This window comes from Trichogramma pretiosum, unplaced genomic scaffold (genome assembly GCF_000599845.2).
Source record: "Trichogramma pretiosum strain Unisexual culture from Peru unplaced genomic scaffold, Tpre_2.0 scaffold56, whole genome shotgun sequence".
NCBI classification, from domain to species: Eukaryota; Metazoa; Arthropoda; class Insecta; order Hymenoptera; family Trichogrammatidae; genus Trichogramma; species Trichogramma pretiosum.
Window position 1 is genome coordinate 89,538 of NW_019641680.1, and position 24,183 is coordinate 113,720.

A 24,183-nucleotide genomic window follows, 5' to 3' on the forward strand; every position below is an offset into this window, starting at 1 on the left:
TTTTCATTAATGTAAAATTGAATCGTATGATTTACTTATTGCTTTGACAAATAATATATTTTTTGAAATTAAACGGTACTGTATAATTGACAAAGATACGTGAAACTGTATCTCGCAGGGCTAGCAATTAGTATAGTAATGGCTATGATAATAAAAGGCATGACATGAAGGATACTATTTTATGGATAATATATAGGGACTCTTACAATTCGTATTTTCCATCGAGTCGAATACATGAAATATCCACTTACACAATATTGTACAGTAAATCGGCACATACATATATTAACAACAACAAACACTTCAAGTACTATCTCATCGCGATTGCTATTTCTCGACACGTAATTTAAAAAAAAAAATTCTGATAATTATTTGAACATAAATTTTAAAATTCTATTATCCATCGATGTTAATTAACTATGAAGATAACGTTTCATAAGCTATCCACCTTCGACTTACACAAATTCGAAATACTGAAAAATACACTTTCTATAAAGCAATATATAATTCAACAGTTTTTTTGCTACTTAATTATCTACTATCAACGTCCGTCAGTAATATATTTGATTATAATACAGCTGAACCGTGACAATCCGATGCACATGACAGTTTTACGGTGAAAAACTATTTCGAATTAATACTCATACACATACTCGATGTAGGCAGTATTTTACAAATATCAAAAACTTAAAACTTAGCGTAACACAATTAATTTTTTTTTTTTTTGTACAATGTTGTTTATAAAAAAGAGAGAGAGAGAGAGGAAGAAGAAAAAACGGGACCATTTTACGTTTTGAGCGGTTTGCACTGCTCGCAGGTCTCCATTTTTTCGTTGAATTCTTCTATCTGCAGCGTCATTTCGAAGAAATCGTACTCGTCATGTATGCTCCTCGTGGCGGTGCGCAAAATCTCCTGAGGACTCGTGTTCGGTTCTGAAAAGGACGAACGAGATTCGTGAATTAACTATTTCTTTTTTGCCTCTTAAATAATAATAACTCACTGATAGCCAGATGCGCCGAGAGGGCCGTTTTGTCGAGGGACAAGGCCCATATCCGCAGATTGTGAACCTTCACGACTCCGTCGATCTTCGTGAAGGTCTGCTCGACTTGCGAGTAATCGAACCCTTTGGGGGTTCCCTCCATCAGTACGTTCACCACGTCCTTGATTATGGCGAATGTCGTCAGAATGACGAGGGCGGAGAAGAAGAAGGTGCAGATCGGATCCACGATGCTCCAGCTCGGCTGTATACACGGAAGATCATTTTTAACGTGGACTATAAAATCAACGTGGGATATAATGTTGTCGTCGTACCTTGAAGTAGATGACGATGGCGGCGATGAAGACGCCGACGCTCTGTATGAAGTCGCCGAGTACGTGGATGAAGGCGGCGCGCACGTTGATGTTCTCCTCCTCCTTCTTCTTCCTCTGCTTGTTGGTCACTCCGGCGCTTGCGGTGCCGTTCTCGAGGGCGTGCATCGAGGAGCCGTTGCTGATCTTGTCCTTGCTGCCGTGATCGTGTCCGTGATTGTCGTGGCCGTGGCTGTGGCTGTGGCTGTGGTCGTGACCGTGGCTGTGGCCGTGGCCGTGCTGGTGCAGCGAGAAGCCCATGCTGCGCCGAACGAAGGGAAAAATTTTGTTATTTTATCAACTTTAGTGGACGACGAGGTCCAGAGCTTACACGCGCTTTTTGCGGTCTCCTGGTACCCAATACTGAAGCTCTCTGTGCTTAGTTTGATCTCATGGGCCGTAGGGCCCATCTTTCAAAGGATTTTACACATTATGAAAAAATCTTTGTTATTTTCTATATCGATATAAAAGTACTTAAGCGAAAAAATGCAACGATCAAAAGTTTTAAAATTTTTCAAAGAATCTGCTTGATTTTTTTCAGAATTTTTGGGACCATCTATTACTTAATTCAAGAGGCCCAAATTTGACGCGCTTTTTATAGATTTTAGGACTTCTCAAAGAGAGTGGTAGATGGTCCCAAAAATTCTGAAAAAATTAAAGCAAATTCTTTGAAAAATTTTAAAACTTTTTATCATTGAGATTTTAGAACTTTTTATCACTTTTTCGTTTAAGTACTTCTATATCGATATAGAAAATAACAACGATTTTTTTATAATGTGGAAAATCCCTTAAAAAATGGGCCCTAAGGCCCATGAGATCAAATTAAGCACAGGGAACTTCAGTATTGGGTACGAGGAGACCCCAAAAAAAATTTTGAGCAAATCCATGACCCGGAGCTGGGGTGGTCTCTTTGTTAGCATAAAACTCTGACAATTTTCCGTAAAAAGTTAGAATAAATGACCTCGTAGTTTTGTAAAAGTTGAAAGCGTTACTTTTCTATTTTCATCAGTATAAATGTGACATTTTATACTTTTATAAAAGTTGAAAATGAAGATTGTTAACTTTCGTAGTACAAAAGTATAAAATCTTCATATTAAACTTTTCTACTCAACTTCAATAAAACTATAAGCTCATTGATTTTGACTTTTCACATCAAGTAAGTGTAAATGTGTAACTATAACAAACAAACTAAAAAAATACTCACATGAGATTCACGAGCACTCCGACTCCTGAGGAAATCAACATGATCTCGGGCTCTAGCTCAAAATCTTGATTGATAATTCGCATGACTGCCATGTAGAACAGCACTCCGGTCACCACCCATATCATCATCACCGACGTTAGAGCTCCAATAACCTGTCAAACGAACAAAAAAAAAATCCAAACGATTGGAATATATTTTTCGATCGACAAAGTTTAGAAGAAAAACAAAACCGATTCTCACCTCCGCTCTGTACCAGCCGAACGGCATCTTTTTGGTGGCGGGCCTGCTCGACACCCATATCGAGAACAACGATATCATGAAGGAAGCAAAGTCCGTAAGTAAATGGGCTGCGTCCGTGGCGATGGCCAAACTGTTTGACAGTACTCCACCTGTAAAAATTGTTCATATACCGTTAAAGTCTCGTTTTCGTTTGAGTGTGAAAACATTTTTTTAATTTGATTAAAGCGCATTACTGACCCACTATCTCCAAGATCATGAAGAGAACACATAATATACTGGCTATTATTAGCTTTTTGCGGGCTTTTTTATCGACCTCTGCGGTTCTATCTCTGTGGCAATGGTCCTCGACTGTAAAAAGTATTGAATATCATTAAATTTAACACTCGTGACTCAATTTCATAATCGATCGACCGCACCGATCACCGAAAATCGGTAACAAATATGTCGCAATTCATCGTCAACGACCACATAGATCATCGGTAATTATATTCATAAATAATCAAATGTTCATGACTAATTTAAATGGTCCAATAAGTCAACCAACAAAATATAATATTAGTCGAAGAAATCGTGCGCCGGAAGAAGTAGCGGCGCGCGCAAAAATTTCTTCGATTACATACGACCGATTACCACTCATTAAATATTGATGCGGACGATTGCAATAAATCAGATCGAATTAGATATCGCGCGGTCGATTCGAAGAATCCATGAATCGGCATTCGAACGTGAAATTGCGCAGCTCGCGGGCGGACGACTTATACCTAAAGGCTATATGCGTGCACAGTCGACGCTCTCGGTCGCCGCATCCTCGCGAAAAATTTTCGGCACACAGCTGATGCGCACTGGAGGAAGCGCACGTGCTCGTGTGCATACACGATATATATATATGTGTGCGCCCCCGTGTGACGTAGACAACGTCGACATCTCTGTATATATTTAGTATATATAATATATGTATGCTGCTCGCGAATTGTCTTGATGTTGCCTATGTAGAGACGTGACGGGAGCGACTACTGCTCTGCTGTACCGAATGTGTACTGCTGCTGCTGCTGCTGCTGCTATGTGAGATTGAAAGTTCATGGAAAAGTGTCCGTGACTGCTGCTCTCGATGATTTTCCTTCCAGTGCCGAGTGTCTTGCGCGTGTGCGTGTGTGATTTCGTGCCGATGCTGCTGTCGCTGCGTTCAACAGTGGTCGAATGAGAGATTTGATGCACCGAAACGCTCACCGTGCCTTCGAGGAATAATAAGCTGCATTTTTATTTGTTGTTCGTGCGCTCCGCGCGAGTGTCTTCGTGCATTCGTTTTTTGTAACGCAATTATGGCGAAGGAGGAGGCGACGGAGAAAAAGGAGATCTCGTCGTCGGATCAGCATCACTTCAAGAAGCCACTGGCCCCGGTCAAGAAGAGCAGCAGCGGTGCGAAAAAGGACCACAAGTTTCGGATGCCACTGGTGAATCTTAAAAACAAGGTGAGTGAGAGCGAGTGCGATGCTTTCAAGGCCTCGAACATCCGTGCATCGATTGAGGTTATCTCTGCGTTGGAATAATGTTTAAATAAATTTTTCGTTGTGTGATTTGGATTTCGTTCGACTGATGGCTTTTTCCGAATTGTGTTTCAGAATGTCAGAAAAAAAATGAAGCCCATCATTGAAAAATTATCACACGGGCTCATAGACATCATTGAGAATCAATCGCAGGACCTTTTGAACTCTTCACCGAGAGTCAAATACAAAAGGTTGATACAGTTCGTCAAAAAAAATCATCTGACAGAAATAGCTTCGGACAAGGTGAATATTTTTCTCGCACTTTGATTGGTTATCTAAAAATGTCATCCTGATCAAAAATAACATCTTTTTGCAGAATATTGCACTGTTACTAAAGTCTGAACGTCTTGTGAACTATGTTGCAACGGGAACCAGAATACCTTACGAATTAGCCATTAACGTTATGATAAGAACTGGCTTTCATTCAGTTAATGAATTTAATAACTATATATACGATCGACAAAGCACATTTATAGTTTTGTGCGGAGAACAAGTGAGTTGAACGAGTGATTTATACGTATGCCTGTGTGGCATATTCACTGTTTACTCAATTTAATTTTCATTTCATGGAAATTTGCAGAAAAACCAGAATACTCCTCTGGTAGAAAGTACAAAACGAAATGGATACTTCAGAGAAAATGATTCTGTAAATATGGAATTATATTTTCAACGCATTTGTAATAACAAAAACATAGAGTCAAGTTCTTGAGAATTCAATATGAATGGTGAGTATAATTATATACAACACTAAAGTTCTGAATAACGATCCCTTATGATGTTTCTTGTTTACATCTTATTGTTTTTCATGATATTTTATTTTATATATTTGAGAATATTTATTTTATAAGTGAATATAAACTTACAGCTGATAGAATTTTGCCTGTAGTCAATAGATGTTATGTCTTCCCCAGCTCCTCCCTTTACAAATGTACAGCAGCCAGATAGTTTTCCATGTACGCAAAATATAACTTTTTTTGAAGAACTATCTTTTTCATCTCTTTCACAACTTAGATCAGGATTCGTAGTCCCATAGCCATGTGTTGATCTGTTTTTAAAACTATAATATTTATTTATGTATTATATAAGCAAAAACTGTAGCATACATTTTTTTTATAATTTTAATTTTTTGTAGAATAATTGTGAAATTATTGCATGTTCCTAGTAAATTAACACACGAAGTAGGTATTGTAGTCAAAATAAAATAATAATTTTTAATAATGCTATATGCGCATTAACAAGAACACAAACTTAAGAAAGTTTTTAGTTGCAATATTAGAATGTGTTTGAAGTCATGCATATTTTCATTAGTTAACTATGAGTTCCTATTTGTGTGATACCACCAAAATAAGTAATAAATTTCTAACGTAACGAAACATATTCATTTGTAATGACAGATTTTTACTAAAATCATTATCAAACCATTGTATACGTACACAAAGAATTAATAGGTCGAGGTAAATTAATGCATCGATGAGGCATAGGTGAATAAGGTGTTAAGAGTTACTCGAGCTAACTTTTAATGTACGCATAGTTTTTCCCGACCAATAAATGTTTATTATAAAATGAACGTGGGAACGATTTATCGAGTTCCCCCTTGAAAGTCCTCTTTTCTTCAGAAAGTTAAAAACGATCATTATCAAATAATTTGTGAGCTAATTGTTTCTATGAGAATTTTCTAATTGTTTCTAAGAAGAATCTATCTGTATATATATCTTTCGATGTTAAATTCAGATTGGTCGAAATCAGATACATCGATTCTACTATTCCCCACGCGCTCGAGTATCATTTTTCCAAATCGACGTCTCACCAAGCGATCAAACTTCAAACACGCGATTACCGATATCATAGTGCCTATACCTCCAACGAAACTCATTTCTCCCTCTCCCAAAACGAGCTAGCTAAAAAAAAAGCGAGATTCAAATCGATACTTCGCCGCATTATGTAATTAGTAAAATTACTCGGTCGTCTTTCGGCACGAGGAAAACTTTTTTTGTAAATCAAGACTCCTCGAAAGAGACTACGACCCATTGACTTCGAGTTGATCTTGAAATTTTTTTTCTCTTCGTATCAACACGAAACTCGACTCGCGCGACGACGCTCGATTATTGCGGTCAATTTCACGCGCGTCTTTCTTATTCACCTTTGAAGAATTTTATCTATCTGACTTCTCTCCCGTGCAGTCGTTTGCCTGCCGCCGTCGTGTGCAAAACTACCTATATAAGACACGATACATAAGTCGCGGGAACACGTCGACCCCGCGCGTATAGCACGAGATAAACATCGTCGCAGCGCACGCACGTCTATTAATCGTCGCGCGCGCGGCTAATAATCATTTTGCGCTCGAGCTGTGCTCTCTTTATAATCGCGAATACTTATGTCGTTTCGATTCTTATGTGTACCCCACCTCCTCCACTATAATAGTGAAATATCGAGCGCCGCATACATCATAGCGCTCCACATCTGTCTCTCTTTCGCCTCGCGTCTCATGACATATCGGCAGCCGCGAGTGCACATGTATATATCACGTTTGTCAATAACAATGATGTCGTGTGCAAAACCTGATTATTCCTCGCGCCCATTAAGAATACGTGCAGAGCAGAGAGCAGCGGCGACTTGACTCGTGTGTAGTCGTATTATTGTATATTTGTATCGGCGCGAGGCGTATCCTACACGTAATTGCCTATATGTAATGTAATTGCCCCCCCGTCTCCTCTCGTTATACCTCGCTATATCGACATATTATGTATATTATCATCGTGAGCGCGATCGCGCCGAGTCGCATATACGATGATATATTTACAGGTGCATATACGCGCAGGGTGGAGCTCGACTCGGTTATATTTCGACAAAAAAAAACGAGCGAAAGACATCTGCATCTTGATCTGGTAACGCGCCGATAACTTTTAGACCGTGGATCTTAATAAATTCACGATAAGAATTCGCGATCGGACTCTTCCGCTTAAAAAGTAATTTAAATATCGTCGTATAAAATATGCGAAAATCGATTTATCGCTCGGGTATTATATATCGTCGACGATTAAAAAAAAACTCGCGCTATCCATCCATATTATTGTTGTATAGAACGGCATATATAGGATTACGGATGTGCGTATAATTGTATTCAAAAATTCAGCAAAACGTGCGCTGGATTTTTATCGCATGCGGATTTAACTCTTTTTTTTCTTCGTTTATTATCGAATCGACTTGCGACTAAGCGCAGCGCGAGCCAAGTACATTCGAAAATTGTATTTTCAGTAACTGAAAAAACTCGTTACGTAGCGATTGAAAAAACATTGCTCGAGTTATAATGTTATGATAATTAGGCAGGTCGACCAAGTCGCGAGGGATTAGAGCGAAAGAGTCACGGATATGATATATACACGATCGCGCGACGACGATGCGCCGCGCCGCCGCGCACACCGCATCGAAATTTCGCGGCAAAGATTTGAGAGAGATTAGAGCTGGTAAGAGCGATCGAGCACGCAGCAGCTACGGTAATTTTTACCTTGGGCATTCCAGCGAAATTTCTTAGTAATAAAACAATTAATCGAGTAGCAGCAGCAGCAGCAGCAGCAGCAGCAAAAAAAAAGTTGAGTCGCACAGGCAAAAACAATATAATTATATATGCGGCTGTCAAATTTTATCAGAGAGCGTCAGTTTTTTTTGGTAAATAAGTCTGACCTGTTATCGAGCTGCTGAGTCGAGACTGTACTTTTTGATTCCGGTTCCTCGGAAAGTGCCACCTGCTGCTGCTGCTCCGGCTGTTGGGGACTCTTCTTCTCGTTATTATCCATTGCTCAACTGCGGCGTGCCTATGTGCGTGATACGTGCGCGAGAGAGAATCGCAACGATCGGTGCTCGGACACAATTGGACACGTCGATGCGTCGCGCGCAATAAACTTCCAAGACTAAAACTACATCGGTCGCGTACGGTCCGGTGCGATGCAGCTCCAAGACGGCAGCAGCAGCAGCAGCAGATCCGCATATATAGTCGTGGGGCTTACTCTCTCTCTCTCTCTCTATCTATCTATCTCTCTGCGAGGAGGATGGATCGGAGTCGTCGTTGTTGCGGGCCCCGACGCGCGACGCGTTTAATAATGCACCGAGAGCTGCTGCTGCTGTTGCTATGCACACTGACTGTGCAGAGCCTTCGATGTGTATATATTATAAATATATAATGTAAGAATCGATGGAAGAGACACGACGGTGGTGTGTGTCGCCGTTGCTGCTGCTGCTGCTGCTCAACACACACACTCCTGCCGCGCGCCAATCTTTCGCGCAATTATGTGTATTATAATATGTATTGTATCGCGAGAGCCCCGCTGTTGTCGCTGCGCCGTGTCGTATATATGTACTCGCGCGCGCGCGATCGGCTGCTTTTTAACTCGCTCTCCTGTCAGTGCGTGCGTGCGCGCCTTACAACCTGCCCGCAAAGCCCAAATTAGACACGGGCTACTTTTTACCGCGGTTCTGGCTTGTGGTTAGTACATAGCATGTATCTCAGCTATTTTTTTCTCGATGCTATCCGTTTATCCGACCGTTTCCGCCTTTTATCGTTGCGTTTTAGCACGAGAGAGATATACCTTTATGGAAATCTTATGGAGCGCTCGATTTGTGTTTTGATTTTTTTTTAGCTTACTATCCGTGTATCATAAAAATTAAATTTTGTTTGTTGCCAATAATTTTTAGCCTTACTTTGTCCGACGGGATGTGGTTTTTCAAATATATCTCTCTACGTATACGAAGACATTCGAAACAAATAAAAATTCATGCAGTCTCGATCGTACGTGAAAAATTCCAGTAATGATTAATTCAACAGACCGATAAAAAAAAATGTCCTTAAGAATAATCAATAGTTCACGCAGAGTCTATGTTATTATTGCTTTAATTATTATTATTTTCATTGATATATCAATCAAAAATGTTGAACATTTTCTATTATATGATTTATAATAGGTTGAAAAAGGTATTAGTAGATGTTCAGTCCTGCGCTCGAAGATTCGTTCGACTACAGAAGTCGAATATTTTTATTTTTATAAATTACAAAAAAGATAATGTTTGAAGAAAACAAAGTGATGTAAAAGTCTGAAATTCTTAGACCGATCTGTAGATAAGTTGCGTAATGTACACGTTGGAAATCATCTTGTACTTTTTTTTTAATCATTTCTCGAGCAGTATTCCATAAATCAAGATCGATATCTTATCGCTCAAAACAAAGGACCCATAGAACTAGAATACAAAACCGATTAAATTTCGTCATATTTAAAAAAAAAATAGCGCTCAATTTACTGACAAAAGTTATTGAACTTGGACAAAAATCTCAAAAATTATGTATGTTTTATTTTAAACAATAAAAATTAGAACTGAATCAGCTGTATGGAATTGGTGCCGATCAATGAGATATTCATTCATGCCAAATATAGCAAAATTTCTGAAAATGTTAATTTGAAGTACGGAATTTTTTTCTCAAAGTTGTAGGGAGATAATACCGATAATCTTGCGGTATTCAAATACGATTTAGTGAATATTTAAGGTCGATGTCACATCGATCGCATCCTTATGAAAGAATTCACGAGATACGGCATAATTTTATCCTCTCCCCCACCTACCTCTTTTTCTCTCTCTCCTCCTCCTCCTCCTCTGCCCGTCTGTCTCTCTCTTTCTGCATATTTTTCCTCGCGAGCATCAACAATGCTCATCAGCTGACTGTCAAAACTTTTGCAAGCACGTTCACTGATTACTTTATTAATGAATCGCGTCGAATAAATCACACCCGAGTTCAAATTTGTTTTCTTTGTGCTTTGATTGAGCAAAAAACGAAGCGAGACTCGCGGAAATAAAATGTCGAATATTTCCAAGAGACTTTTTCATTTGAAATTCATGGTTCGCACCTCACGTAGACCATACTGATAGAAGCAATGCTAGATTCATCGAAGCAAAGCTAGAAACGATGTAAACTATAGAAAGAAAAAAATGGGGGGTAAGGCATCGATAACACAACATCTGCCTGTCAACGCTGTACGCGCGGAGTGACTGATTCTCGATAACTCGGGCTCGTATTTGTCTATTATATCTCAATGTCTATGAGATGAATTTGTTTCGCCATTGTGCATACGTAACTAGCTTGAAACAATAAAATTTCAAAACCTTCTTAAGCTCTTCCACAAACATTTTTTCTTAGGGAACACTGACGAGATTTCGTAAACGAATTTTCAAATTTTAACTTTTTTCCAATATAAAAGTAATAAAAATACCATATTCTTCGATTGTTTGAAGTATTTTTGTAAGCTTTAGGAAATCATTCAGTAACTTACATCTAAGAGAGTCGTTTGCTATAAAAAAAACACCTTAAAATGGGCTACTAAAGCGAAGGTCACGACAGTACACCCTGAGCTTTTCGTTCGCAAATATCTTTTATGAAGTCGTTCTTGGATGATATATTGTTTTCAGTGCGGCTAAAAGTATTACATAGAAAAATCATTCGAAAGTGACGATTTAATTGTCAAACCCTCAAAAATTATATTCAAATCGATTGCGAACTAATAATTTTACGTTCAAACTATTCGGTACATATATTTTACGTTCATGCATTTGAAAAATTTCGATCTTTCATCGGATTGCAAATACGTACCGCAAATGATTTAGTTCATCGGATTATGACTAAAAATCATGAGAAATCATCACATGGTATTTATCAAACTGAGGTACAAGAATTTTTTATTTCAAATTAATGAATATTTTAGAATGAAAATTCATCTGCTTAGTTTAGACGAAGGGGTAAATGTAACTGTAGCATATTCTTTTAAACCAACAGCATAATTAATTTTCTCATTTTCATTTATCGACAATTATCCAATTATTAACATTGGCCACAACAGTCTTTTAACGTTATTATACTAATTTTTTTTCGTGATAAGATTGTGAGAAATAATGACATATTTTTTTGTAACGAAACACTCGACGATTCACGCGATTCGATTATACTCCGTGACTGTCGTGGTGAGTTCGTGCGAGAGCGTACAGACGTACTTGATTTGGAACGAGAGCGTAAAAGTACTTCGAAATTAAGTTCAAATTTTGACACATAGGACCGTTGACGCCGAACGATCGAAGCTCCTCGCCAAAGGCCATCGCCGTGTGTCATCGATGCGCGCTTGTCATCGCGCGGGAGATATCAACGATCGGCCGAACGACGATCGCTCGTTAATTTAAGTTACAATGATTTTTCCAACTTACAGCTTGATTTTCTCTCCTTCCATTTTCGGGCGGGTTACGGGCACACGATTTATCGTCTTCTTCGTCGTCGTCGTCTTTGTCTTCGTCCTCGTCGTTGTCGTCTTTGTCGTTGTCTTTGTCGTTGCCTCGAGCCTGTGCGAATTTAGGAGAGAATCGCGCGGCAGGTCTCTCTCTGTTTTTCGGTAATGCGGTGTGCGGGCGGCGGGTGGCTGCTGCTGCACACACTTCGGCGCTTTTTATATTAGCTATAAAATTTTGACGCCCCTCGGGCCCCCGCGATAGACGCACTTCGGATTGCGAGTTATTGCACTTTGCAGCTTTTGTACCACCGAATCGTCCCTGTCTCTGTCCGTCCGTCCGTCTTATACGAGCTGCAGAAGGATCGGTGTGCAACAACAACAGAGAGAGCGAGAGAGAGCAGCCCTGAGAGAGGCCGCCGGCTTCTTGTGTGTATGATGTGTGGCTGTTAATACAACTGACGTCTTACGCTCGATCACTCGCCTTCTCGAGCCTCTCGTCGGCAGTCTCTTGCCCCGAATGATACCGATATTATTTCATATACATACACACATATATAATATATTGTATTGTATTGTATTGTATATCCCGGCATACATGTAAATATCTCGTGTATTAGGATAGCCGGGTGTACTGCTGCTGCTGGCTGATTATCAGCGGCGCGCGAGGAGCGAATTGCGCACGTCACTAGTCAACAGACACACACAGACACACAAGTTCGAACGTGTGTACGTGTGTGTGTGAAGTGTAGTAAACACACATCGAGAGACCATGATCGAGCCCAAGACACACTCGAGAGGTCCACAATCTGATATCGAGAAGATTGCGTGTTTACACTTTAAAAGCGCGGTGTACAAACGATTATCGTCGCGGGCCCAAAACTTTCGAGCGAGCGAGATCGAGAACACCAATTTTTTTTTTACATTAGACCTACGTCCTACTATATTCCATTGATCGGAATGTCTTCACCGTATTCCTACCCTAGATTTTGGACGATAAATCGTACCGATCCCTCCCGCGTAATTAACGCGCCGATCGATGCATCGATCGACGGCGCCGTTAGCGCGTCGATTTTTTTGAATCGAAATTTCGATAACGCTCGACTCCTCTCCGCCTTATTAGTAGTAATAGTATATAGTATATAGAGCTCTCGTCGTCGTGTGCAAACGAGAGAAAGAAAGAGAGAGCATAATAATAGATAAGGCGCGACACGAACGATGGGAAAATTCATTCGGGTTTTTAATCACTAATAATACTATCGGTATCAACGCGCGCGATGATGATGTTCCTTGTGTGCCGTGCGCATCACTCGACTCGCTCGCTTGCGAGGCTAGACCACAATAAATATAACAATAAGTAGGAGAAGTAAAAAAGTACAAGGGGGCAAGGGAGGGGGGGNGGGGGGGGGAGGGAAGGGAAAAAGCGATAAGGCCTGCTGCTGCGCTGCGACTCATGCATAAAGAGAGAAACACCTCGCGATCGCCCTTAGCTCATCCGCGGAACTCTGGATGCGCGCGTGTAATATATGAAAATTGTGAGCGCCGCGTGCAACATAGCTCTGTCCGATAAGCGATATAATAATAACATGTATCGGAACAATAGAGGCACGAACGACGTGCGCACCAACGATGATGCGTACTTTATGCGCCGTGGATCGACCCTATTAATTGTTCAAACTACCCTTCGAGTACTTAATTTTGAAATATACTCATTTAATCCTTTTGTTTCTTCTTTGTTTGCAGATTAAATTACATCTAGTGGAAGAGCGTTATCTTCGATTCGTCTTCGAAGTCTTCGAGATCAACTTAACTAATCGCACGGTTGCTGTTACCTACCTTTGCTTCTCTTTTTGAAAAGACAAAAAAAAACAACAAAAGACAAAAAAGAAAGACTGCAGTTGTAATAATGATATATTCAAATATTTAGCGCACGAATATTCTCCTATACAGGTTAATTATACATATTTTCTATCGATATAGTTTAATATATCAACGATGCACGATCACGGAGGATTATCATTACTTTATTTTTATACGTTTATATGTACGGTGATATACATTTATGCCTGCGCGTTCGCGAGGCCCCGCGCGCACTTGGATCAATTCGTCGAAAATTATGATGCGTTATACTTCGAAAAATAGGTTTTGAGCTATATCGGATTTTTCTCTCTTTCTGATTTTTTCTTAGCACGACTTCCATTATCGCCGAAAGAAAATTCGTGTTCGCTTTTCGCGCAAGTTAACTTACTAAAAAAATCTGAATAATTCTTTACAGACTCTCTACTGAAAATGTACATATTTATAAATAATTAAGAAATAAGTTATAGCGTTATTGATTTTTCCGACACTGTATAGATTTTCACTTTTTGGTAAAACAACGAGTGATCGATTTAATTAAATTGTTTTTTTTTTTTTTTAATGTTTATACGCAATACTGCAATACAACGATGCCTCGACAAAACATCACCGTAACGATGATATATGCTATAATAATATTTCGGTAAAAATGTCTCGCAATCATCAAGATTATTTTTTCCCGAGAGTGGTTATGAATGAAATTTTGATTAACGCGTTAAAACTTGTAAATAGACTTTCACACACGCGTGTACATTTGTCAGTTAAAACTTGTGTTCAAACGAATGGTCTTATATTTTAATAAACTAGCAAATAGGTTCCTCATAAGTAATAATGTACAGTTTAGCTAAGATAATAGTATAATAATACGAGATTACTAATTAATCGCAGCGGTTACAAAAACTTACCGATCTCGCACGAGGGAAATCGGATGTTGCGAAAATGCTCGAATGATCCCACGTGTTGGATCGTTAGTCTTTCAGACTGTGGTTTGCGTTATACATAGGTATATATATATTCATACGTATAATTTGTGCGACGTTGGATACAGTCATAGTTCTAGCCATAGCTCAATCTCATTGAATTTTCGCTCCTTTTTCAAGCGAGCGTATCGTTTTTGGTGCATTATGTAAAAAAGAAAATTTGTTCTGTCGACGTTTGATTTTTCATATTCTAAGCGAAGCATTTTTTCTGAGTATATAGAATTAAATAGAGAATAATCCTTGTTACCAAAAGACATTCGTGCTAAAAAAAAAATTCTAACGCAAATAACGATTTAACACGCTGCATGTAGTATACGAAAAAAACGAACGAAGATTCGTAATAATTTGCCACAACACACAAACGTAGAAAATTACGACCGAGTGACTGAAATTATTTTTCGACTTTAGAATGGATCGATTAAATGTGACTATCCAATACTACATAGGGAAAACTTTATTCTTACAGCGTGATTTCAATAAAATAAGCTTAAGGGCGGATGGAAACATTTTTACGATGACGATTTTTGGAGTCACTGAGTATGTGTGTGTATGTGTGCTTAACTGCGTTAAATTTTTGTGCTCGAGCGAATTATTAGATAATACATTGTAAACATTTTGCGAAGTGTGCTGTAAGATACGTATGTAATTTAGCGAACAAAAAAAAGTGAAGATAATTGCAAATACCAACTTCGTTGTTAATATTTTTCATCGATAAATAACACGCAGCCTTTTCAACCATTGCTCGCGATACGATGCAGTTTTCAAAGGAGTACATCGGTTCATCCGCGTTAGGACCATATTCGATCCACGTTTCGAGTTACAAACGATGTATTGTACTCCTTCGGCGATCGATTCGATTTATTGAGAAAATATTGCGTCGTGAACATCGCGAGGGGATGTATCAAAAATCGATCCTCTCTCACTCTGCAATACGAGCTTGTGCTTACTCGTTCAAGAGAGCATGTGTAACTAATTTATTGCGTGAAATAAACCACATCTTATTTGCCAATGTACACAATGCGTAAGAATAATTTTCAATCGCCGCATCCTTTCTTATCTTTTTTACAGCGATGTATACGTTTTGTGCCATTTCGTTTCGTGAAAAATTGATAACGCAATGACATTATAATTGCATTTTGAACTTTGAACGTTATTATTATTACTCGCGGCACATTATTAAAATTCAAGCGTCGATATTTAAAGGACGCAGTCAATAGAACAGTCACAAGGACAAGATCGGATCATGCGAGAAAAAAAGCATAACACACTACCGTTACGACCTAAAATAATCTCGAAAAATATAAATACACAAGGTTTTTATGCGCTCTAAATAATTCACGTTTTGCGAGCTGCTTAAAAAATGCCTCGATTGTTGTATACGCTTTATAAAATTCATTCAAAAGTATATTACATTTGTTAAAAATAAATTCGCTCGCGGCGGCGTTATGAATAATCGCGTTTAACGTACAGATAACGCGACGGTTGGAAAATCATCGGTTGTTGCCAACCAAAAAAAGAAAAGAAGAAACTCACTCGTCGTCGCTGCCCATGCTCTCGACGATGGTATCGGCACTCAGAATATTTTCGTACTTGTAACTATCGTAATTCTTCAAATTTTTACTCGGCGTATTCATTTGGGTGCGTACGCGAAAACCTGCTCGATATAAAATATCTATTCGCCATACAGAAACGCGACCACTGACTAATGTTGTTGTTGTGCGGCGCGTGGAAAGAGAGAGAAAAAAAAATGCGCCGCTCGCGAGCGCGGCTGATGATGACACTCGCCGCCGCACAGCGAATGAAAATATACACCACGCGCTTCATTCTTGATAAAACATCGAGATACTAAGGATACACAGAACAATGTGCTCGTCGCGCACAGTGCAACATATAAATAATAAGTGCACGCTCATGTGTCACTTATCGCGGTTACGTCTATATCTGTATGCTCGTTTGCTAATTCATGCGAGTTCATTAAGGTCGATTCGAGCGATGTGCCTCTTCTTTTGTGCCGAGGAGCGAGTGCTCTTTCGAAAAAATTCATGTATCGCCCTACAGGATTTAGTCTTGCATTTTAATAAACGATAGAAGTCATTAATACAGTAAGAAGCTTTATTAAATTAATTCAATTTTTTTTTTTAACTTTACGCTTATACCGATAAAATATACAAGAACTACTCGTTGAGCGTTCGATATAATTGAATACAATAAAACCATTACGAGGCAATTTTTCAAACGCGATCGTTTTAAAAATAGCCTTTTGATTCGAATGAAAAAATTAAAATACATATATTATTGAAATAAATTGAGATCTCAAAAGCCTCTCTTACAAGTTCGACGACAAAAAAAGTTTACGTGTGTTTTTTAAATGCATCTGGATGAACACGTTCCAACGTGACATTTACTAAAAAAATACTTTATCCAAAAATGTCAATAGTTGAATGATCCCGAATGTGCATCCTTGCGCTGATTCATAACAATATATATTGTATTGCATAGCGTAAATTAACGTTACGAAAATTGATTACAAGTGACTCAGATAGACACGATACGGTGTTGGTATAAAAAGACGAGATATAATGAGTAACATCTTAATTACGTCTAAAGCTAATATTTTTCTTTGTACAAAAGTAAGTGGTAAATATTCAAGTTTTTAATAAAAAAAAAAACGTTAAATCATTTACAATTCTTGATGTTTCGCATGTTTCTCACTCACATCATCTAGAAAAAAAAATTAAATGGGTTAATTTCGTAAATTCATGTTGTTATATTATGAATAAAATTGGGGACATAATTTTACCTTCTTTCTCAACTTGTCTATTTTCGTTTTCGAGCTTCACTTGCAATGCTCTGATTTCTTCATCGTAACCGATCCATTCAGGTAAAATACGCATTGCTGCCTGCAGCTTTGCTTCTTTAGTCATAGGATTATTGCACTAAACAAAAATGATAGTTACATTTTTAGTGAAAAATTTTAGTTACACTTAACTTTTGTAAAAGTATTAAAACTTACCAAGTCAATAGTCTTGGCATACTTCTTCGATTTATCGTCACACCAAGTTTCACACCAAAGCCACTCTTGTGGCAGTGTTTTTATCGATACTTGATGTATCATGTTATTTGGCAAATCCTGTGAACATATGATATTGGTTGATAAAACTTTGAATTTCAAAATGTATATTTCAAAACATTCATTCGAATTACCTGATCTAAATTGGATAAACTATTGGGATCTTGGCTCAATGCTTGGTATTGACCGCGCAGACGATCTCCGGCTGCGATGCGCCGGAATCGCTTCAGATCAACAACGTACAGAGCACTGATGTGATACGAACGTCCCTGTAAATGATTTTTCCAGTAACCTTGCTTCCAAAATCTGAACCCGTCCATTTCTTTTCTACTATCACAGAATGGAGTGTATGCGTATGGCGCGCCACCAAGGTCCATGGTCGCCAATTCTTTCAAGTCGGCTCTCACGACCTGAGAAAGTTCACATTAGAATTCGAATCACGATTATTGAATCATCGAAATAATAATAACAATATTTAGTTACCTGATCGGCATCAACAAAAATTATTTTCTTAACATCTAGGGGAAACAATACGTCGAGGAAAAGAATCTTGTAACCCCAAATGGTTCTTTGCTTTTCAGTTTGTTGATGTAACCATCTTGGCCATTTGTATTGAATTAATTCATATTCAAATCCATATTCTTTGGCCATGTGAGGTAAAAAGTCCTGTAATTATTCGATTGGTGAGTGTGCAAAATCATTAGAAGTGTATTTTATTTATATAACTATTTATAGACTTACTTTCAATGTGGGGGACAGATAATTTTTCAGGAACCAAAATTTAACAGGCATTTTCGTATTTTTCATAACACTTAACATCATGATTTTCAAAAACCTTTCGTATAAGTGTCCAGATGCTAGAGAGAATATGTTCAACTTTTCATCGGCATCTTCGCTATCTTCGCTGTTTGAGAATGTTCTACATAAATAAAGATAGTTAATTTTTCATTTCAAAAAATAATTAACGCGATTTCTTGTATTAAAAATTATTTACCTCGATATAGAATTCCATATGCCTGATTCTTTATCGTCATCGGCTAGTAAATCTACACCGATTTTGTCTGGTTTTTTCGTTACTTTCAATTTTAAAACGTTACTTCTCAACGAACTTATCAAAACTTTAACAGTTTTTCCTTTATGTATAACATCTGCTCCATCAACGCTAGTAATGTCGTATATTTCACTCGATCTTCCAGCACGTAATTTTAGCAGCCATTCTCCAGGATTAGATTTCAACTGGAAATATCCTAAATTGGCCATTACAATTGTGTCAACTGTCGCAGTGTTTCTCTCAGTTCCTAAAGTTATTTGTAATCCTCTTGGTGGATTTCCAATTAAAGCTTCAAAACAATGACCTTCCAATAATAAGTATTCAAGCTCAAATTCACTGAGAATAATAAAAATGATTAATTTAACGAATAAAAATGGAATAATTACAAAAATGTATACAAACCTGTGAACACCCATCGCAACATTATCTAATTTAATATTGTCCAAATCGTACACGCTACGAACTACCTCAACCAACCAATTTTCCGGTGCATGAATGTATTGCGTCAGAAGCGATGACGTTGGTAATTTTGTAAATTTCGCAACAGACCCAATAATCTCACCATCATTGTTGAATTGTAGTTCTGAGTCAAACACAAAACGATAAAAACTGAAATAAAAGCGCATTTAATGAGTAATTAAAAACCTTCCACTTGACAAGACATATATTTTTGGTCTTTTGGATAATTAAAAAAGGGCCAGAAATGAAAAAAAACATACCTTTTTAAAGGCATATCACTATTTTTATCTATGCAGTTAAGAAATACTTTTATATTAGAATTTAATGACTTGTAGAGAACTTTAAGTATCGGTCCAAGTTTTTGAGCTCCTCTTGATACAGGATCAACTACAGCCACAATATTAAATATTGGTTCATCTAAGTTTTTGGCAGGCAGTTTAATGGCACTGAAAATGAATGAAGATATTATATGATAGTTTTATTAAATAAACTTTCATAATTTAAAAATGTATAATGCACACCTGTGTTCATCCCCATGGAAGGGAACTTCGAATCGACTTCGAGTTTGAGGTCTGGGTACTAACAACGACGTTATTCTCATTATGGTATCGTCAGGTATACTATTACCTTCAGCTGTAATATACATAAAAAATAATTAATCAAGTTTTAGATATTATTTTTTTTTACAAATAATTACTTACAATATTCATCAGTGAAAAATTGACTTTTCAGCAAAAATTTGTACAATTTCTCTCCATATGTACTATGACTGAATCTTCCTAAAAGAGAGAAGTCTTCACTAGAAAATTCCTCATCATTTTCCAAAGGTCCAATCACACGGCCGTTATAAACAATCGTTCTTGCATTTTCATTAATACCCAAAACATTTTTACAATAATCGCTTTGAACTTGAAGCAAAAATTCTTGTTGTTTCATTTCCGCTAATATTTCATCCTAAATGAATACATTTTTGAATTAAATAAATTAAATTTTATAAAAAGTATTCATTCAGTATCATGAAAAGTTACCTGTATATCAAATTCACCATTTCTAATCTGAGTATAAGTTTCTTCTTTCATGAGTTTACGTAAATATTTGAAGGACTCTTCAACAGGCAAAACTTTAATTGCAGCTAAAGCTATTTGATTAATATTAGTAACAGAATGCTTTGAGTTTTCACTATTTATCAGAATTGTTGCTCTATTGTCAGCGTTGGATTCCTGGTCATTAATAGTAAAATTTTAGAATTGAAGTATTAAAAAAATAAAACGTGACTAAAATGATATTTACTAAGTAATTTAAAGTTTCTTTCAACAACATTCTTCCAGAGTGTTCTTCTAAGTTTACAGTAATCCATATAGTATAAAGGTGAGAAGGAACATTTTTTCGTGAAACGCAGATGTATTGCATATTATCCATTAACCAAACTGATTTATCTTGCGAACTCCATTTGTGATAATCAGTATTATCGGGAATCGATCCAATTAAATTCAACCATATGTTATTTTCAGTTTTAAGAACTCTTTCGTTCAATCTTAATGGGATAAATAAATCAAGTGATTATTATTTATAGCTAAAAAAATTACTTAAAAACTTTGTAATAATACCTTGGCATGACATTTGGTTGATTCATGAGATAATCAATAACATCATCGCTTTCTGTTATTTCTCCTTTATACACTGCTTTTTGAATTACAGGCGTTTGTGACATAATGGTAGATAACACAGCTTCTTCAAATAACTCTGCAGTTAGTTGATTAGATGGTAAAGGAACACCATTTAAGAGGACTTGAGGAACATTTTTGAAGCCTGTTCTTTTGATAAAGTCACTAGCCAAATGTCGTCCAACGTCATATTCTGATTCTTCACCGAATATGTAGTTGGCATTTGCTTTTGAATCAATAGCTTTAAGGGCTTTTCTAACATTATCAACTGATAAACCATTTGATGTATCATAATTTTTCAACTGAAAATAAAATATTAAATATTCTATAAAATTCCATCATACTATAAAAACTATAAAAGTTTAAAAATTATTCTCCTTACACTAGATAAAAAGTTAATAGCATCCTTGGACGTTTTACTTTCCATTAGATAATGGAAGGCATTATTAATAGCTATACTTGGGTCACTTAATCCTGTTTCAGTCATATTGAAATTTGTTTTAAACACAAAACCTACTCTTAGAGGAGCTGAGTGAGCATACAATGATTCTGCTAAAGTTATCAATGGTGCAGAATCTTCACTAATAGGATCAATAATGATCACCTTGAAAATAAAGTAATTTTAAGTAAAGTGTACTGATTGAATAGTTTGATCATTCACTTATACATACAAGATTGTACAAATTACGGCGAATGTTTCGAAGCATTCCAGGGAAAGTAGGCCGCAGCAATTCTGTTAATGAAGGAGACCATCTATTGTACCGAAAATCATTTTCAATATCATTTATCCATATCACAGCTGAATCACGGATATCAATGGCAAAGTCTTGGTTGTTAACATTGTCTGATAAATCCAATGCTATGAGATTACTTATTTTTTGACCTTGCAAGCCTATATTTTCCATGAAATAAGTAAAGTGAAATTAAAATTATGATCCCATCTATAAATTATATGGTGCATGAAATTTACCAATTTTATGCAGAGATTCCATCACTCTCAATTCAGAACGTAGAGATTCCAAAAGTGTCAATACATCAACAGTGTCTAAATCAAAAAATAGACCATTAATAAATAATGCTGTTTCTGAAGGTTGTATGCGCAAAGTAGTTGAAAATATCTCCTGGTTCAATTTAATTTCTTTTTTCATTTCATTGCTTACTTTAGTTTTAACCAAAGATTTAGTCTGAGGAATTGAATAAATTCATAAGTTAACTATACGTTCGAGACGAGTATAATAAAATATTATTGAGTCAGCATACCTGCAGAGGGAAATTTTGTGCAATGTCAGTCATTACATCAATTGCCTCTCCGGCTGGAGAGTTCATTATTCTTTCAGCAGCTTGGTGACTTAATTCTTGAAATTGCCAAACTTTGAGAGCCTCAACTTCATGACTATTTTCAAGTAAATAACTTTGCATTTTCTCCAATTTTTTGGAGTGATCAGGATATAATTTTCTGAAATCATAATGTATTTATTAGATCAAGTTATATTTTTATCGATTTATGTATTAATTACTTCAAAGCTGAAAAATTAATTCCATCTACTTCATCTTCATTTTCGCTAACACTTTCTTCTGATTGAGCTTGGTTTTCCTTAATATCTGAATCATCTGTAGCTTTATATTCAGTTGATTTCATTTGAAGCTCGACTCCATAACCAGAAAGTCTAAGTTTTCTATCAGGTCTGTCCTGCAGAATGATAAATTTTTATGTTAGTGGATGAAAAAATTAGAAAATTTCCTTTATTAAATTTACCTTGATGTAATGGCGCAAAACATAATTAATTTTTTTAGATTCAGCCAATGATTTAAGTTCATTGTGCAATTCTGAAAAACTAGGTGTTCCCATTTGACCATATAAAACTATAGTTTTATCAGTTTGTTGTTTTCCAAGATAAAAATGATCTAAATTGTATGTATCAATTCCTTCAGGATTCCACTCATCCTGTATAAGATGAACAAACATTAAAAAATTAAATAGAAAGTAACGTTATCATTATTTGATACGTACATCTTCAATAAACTGATTAAACTTGTCTAATGTACAAAAGTATTTGCCACCAACGTCAATGAAATTGGCGCAATCCAAATCTGAGGCATTCTTATTTTCAGCCATTTGAGAAAACATCTCTACCCTGGCAGAATATATTCTCAAAGAAAGTCCTAACTTCATTATGTTTATTTCAGATGGACTTAAAAACTTTGAAGCCATCGATATGGTCAGGTCATATTGTTCTTTTTCTGTAACTACAAATCATAAACATTCAAAAACTTGACAATATTTTAAATAACGTTAAGGGGCACGAGAATAAAGGTTGCATTATACCATTCTGAAAGTCATTCGATGCATCGGATACTTGATCAACGAATCTCCAAAAATAATCTTGACTCTCATCGTTTAAATATTCTGCTACTTCTAAAACCAATGGTGTATCCTTCCATTTGGCATCAATTAACGTACTAACGAACTTATTGATTTTTTTCTCAGCTGCGATCGGGCCCAGGTTCATGAAGAACGGGCAGAGAAGGACGAAGAGCAACATCTAGAAAACAAACGTTATTTAGTTTTTAATTCTGATCCAAGTACCGCATGTTCGCTATGCCGCGGTCGATTTACAAAAGCCGACATATAATCAGATCTTAACCTTCAAGCGAGCGAGACGTTTTGCAAGAGTAAATCTTGCCGCTAAACGCCGACAACTTTTATTCGGATAGGGTACACGAAATAATAATGAAATCAGGCAGAAGCGGCCCAAATGACACCGAGCCACTTGTCACGGAACGAAAAAATAATTGCCAATTCGTTTTCGCGTAAATAAACTCTACGCAGCGATTCGTAAATTTACATTTCGAACAGCCATTTCTGCTATAGTGAAAACACAATGATACGTATATAGCTATACTATGCTGCAGTCCTCCCGTCTGCACTTTGCACAGCTGGCACTTGGCTTCGTTGGTGCCACTGCGGCGTTTCGCGCACTGTTTTGACGGCGTGTTTAGTGTGTTGTGTATGTTTATGTATCAGACATCAGTGTGTGTTGAAGAGTAAGTTGGCAACTTGGGCGTAATTTATTCTTAAGGTGGCAGCAAATGTGTTCCCGATTTAAAGCTTTATCATTCAGTCAAGCTACGTGAGTAACTTTAAGATTTCTATTTTTTACAAGTATGATTTCGTGCAATAGCTTTAAAATCGAGATTCAAATTCAATTCTTCTGCAGCGCCAATAAAAAATTCCTGTTTCACTTCCTCTGCAGTTTCTATCTCAATTACGCTTTGAGTTTTACAATCGCATCGCTATTCTTTTAGATCCCGCTAGTAATTTTGAACATTATCATCAATTTTCTCAACTACTTATGCAAGCAATCATATTTGACTTCTCACCTTCAAATGCAAAACCGATTTTCACTTTATCATCATTTTCACTTTACTTTCATAATTTTCGGCACATTTTCGATGGTTAAGGGTCTGACGAAAAATTAATTAAGTGGTAATGCATTGACTAACAGATGAAGTT

The 24,183-nt window shown here is 37.0% G+C and overlaps 3 protein-coding genes across 5 annotated transcripts; 1 reads left to right on the top strand and 2 right to left on the bottom strand.

Moving 5' to 3' along the window:
- Positions 1-30: 30 nt before the first annotated feature.
- Positions 31-16,074, bottom strand: LOC106658165 (zinc transporter 2-like). 3 transcript variants are annotated; one of them, XM_014379996.2, is made up of 8 exons: positions 15,959-16,074; positions 5,199-5,392; positions 3,029-3,139; positions 2,792-2,940; positions 2,552-2,703; positions 1,312-1,609; positions 1,001-1,241; positions 31-932 (listed from the first exon to the last, which is right to left on the bottom strand). In XM_014379996.2, the coding sequence occupies exons 1-8, from the start codon at positions 16,057-16,059 to the stop codon at positions 787-789; spliced, it is 1,392 nt and encodes a 463-aa protein (XP_014235482.1). In that variant the 5' UTR covers positions 16,060-16,074; the 3' UTR covers positions 31-786. The 3 variants fall into 3 exon arrangements, with proteins under 3 accessions (XP_014235482.1, XP_014235484.1, XP_014235481.1); XM_014379998.2 differs by lacking the exon at positions 15,959-16,074 and adding an exon at positions 11,572-12,088; XM_014379995.2 differs by lacking the exon at positions 15,959-16,074 and adding an exon at positions 8,017-8,258.
- Positions 3,703-16,014, top strand: LOC106658167. Its single transcript, XM_014380001.2, has 5 exons — positions 3,703-4,260; positions 4,411-4,578; positions 4,652-4,828; positions 4,916-5,060; positions 13,332-16,014. The coding sequence occupies exons 1-4, from the start codon at positions 4,111-4,113 to the stop codon at positions 5,042-5,044; spliced, it is 624 nt and encodes a 207-aa protein (XP_014235487.1). The 5' UTR covers positions 3,703-4,110; the 3' UTR covers positions 5,045-5,060; positions 13,332-16,014.
- A 1,031-nt stretch (positions 16,075-17,105) lies between the features above and the next one.
- Positions 17,106-23,626, bottom strand: LOC106658163 (UDP-glucose:glycoprotein glucosyltransferase). Its single transcript, XM_014379994.2, has 23 exons — positions 23,315-23,626; positions 22,996-23,212; positions 22,681-22,916; positions 22,426-22,614; positions 22,187-22,359; positions 21,930-22,125; positions 21,640-21,853; positions 21,341-21,561; positions 21,052-21,273; positions 20,613-20,971; positions 20,296-20,539; positions 20,034-20,225; positions 19,707-19,959; positions 19,527-19,638; positions 19,266-19,451; positions 18,949-19,155; positions 18,490-18,882; positions 18,237-18,414; positions 17,979-18,161; positions 17,630-17,905; positions 17,439-17,555; positions 17,226-17,361; positions 17,106-17,146 (listed from the first exon to the last, which is right to left on the bottom strand). Exons 2-23 carry the CDS (start codon positions 23,210-23,212, stop codon positions 17,106-17,108), a joined length of 4,545 nt encoding a protein of 1,514 aa, XP_014235480.1. The 5' UTR covers positions 23,315-23,626.
- Between the last annotated feature and the right edge of the window lie 557 nt (positions 23,627-24,183).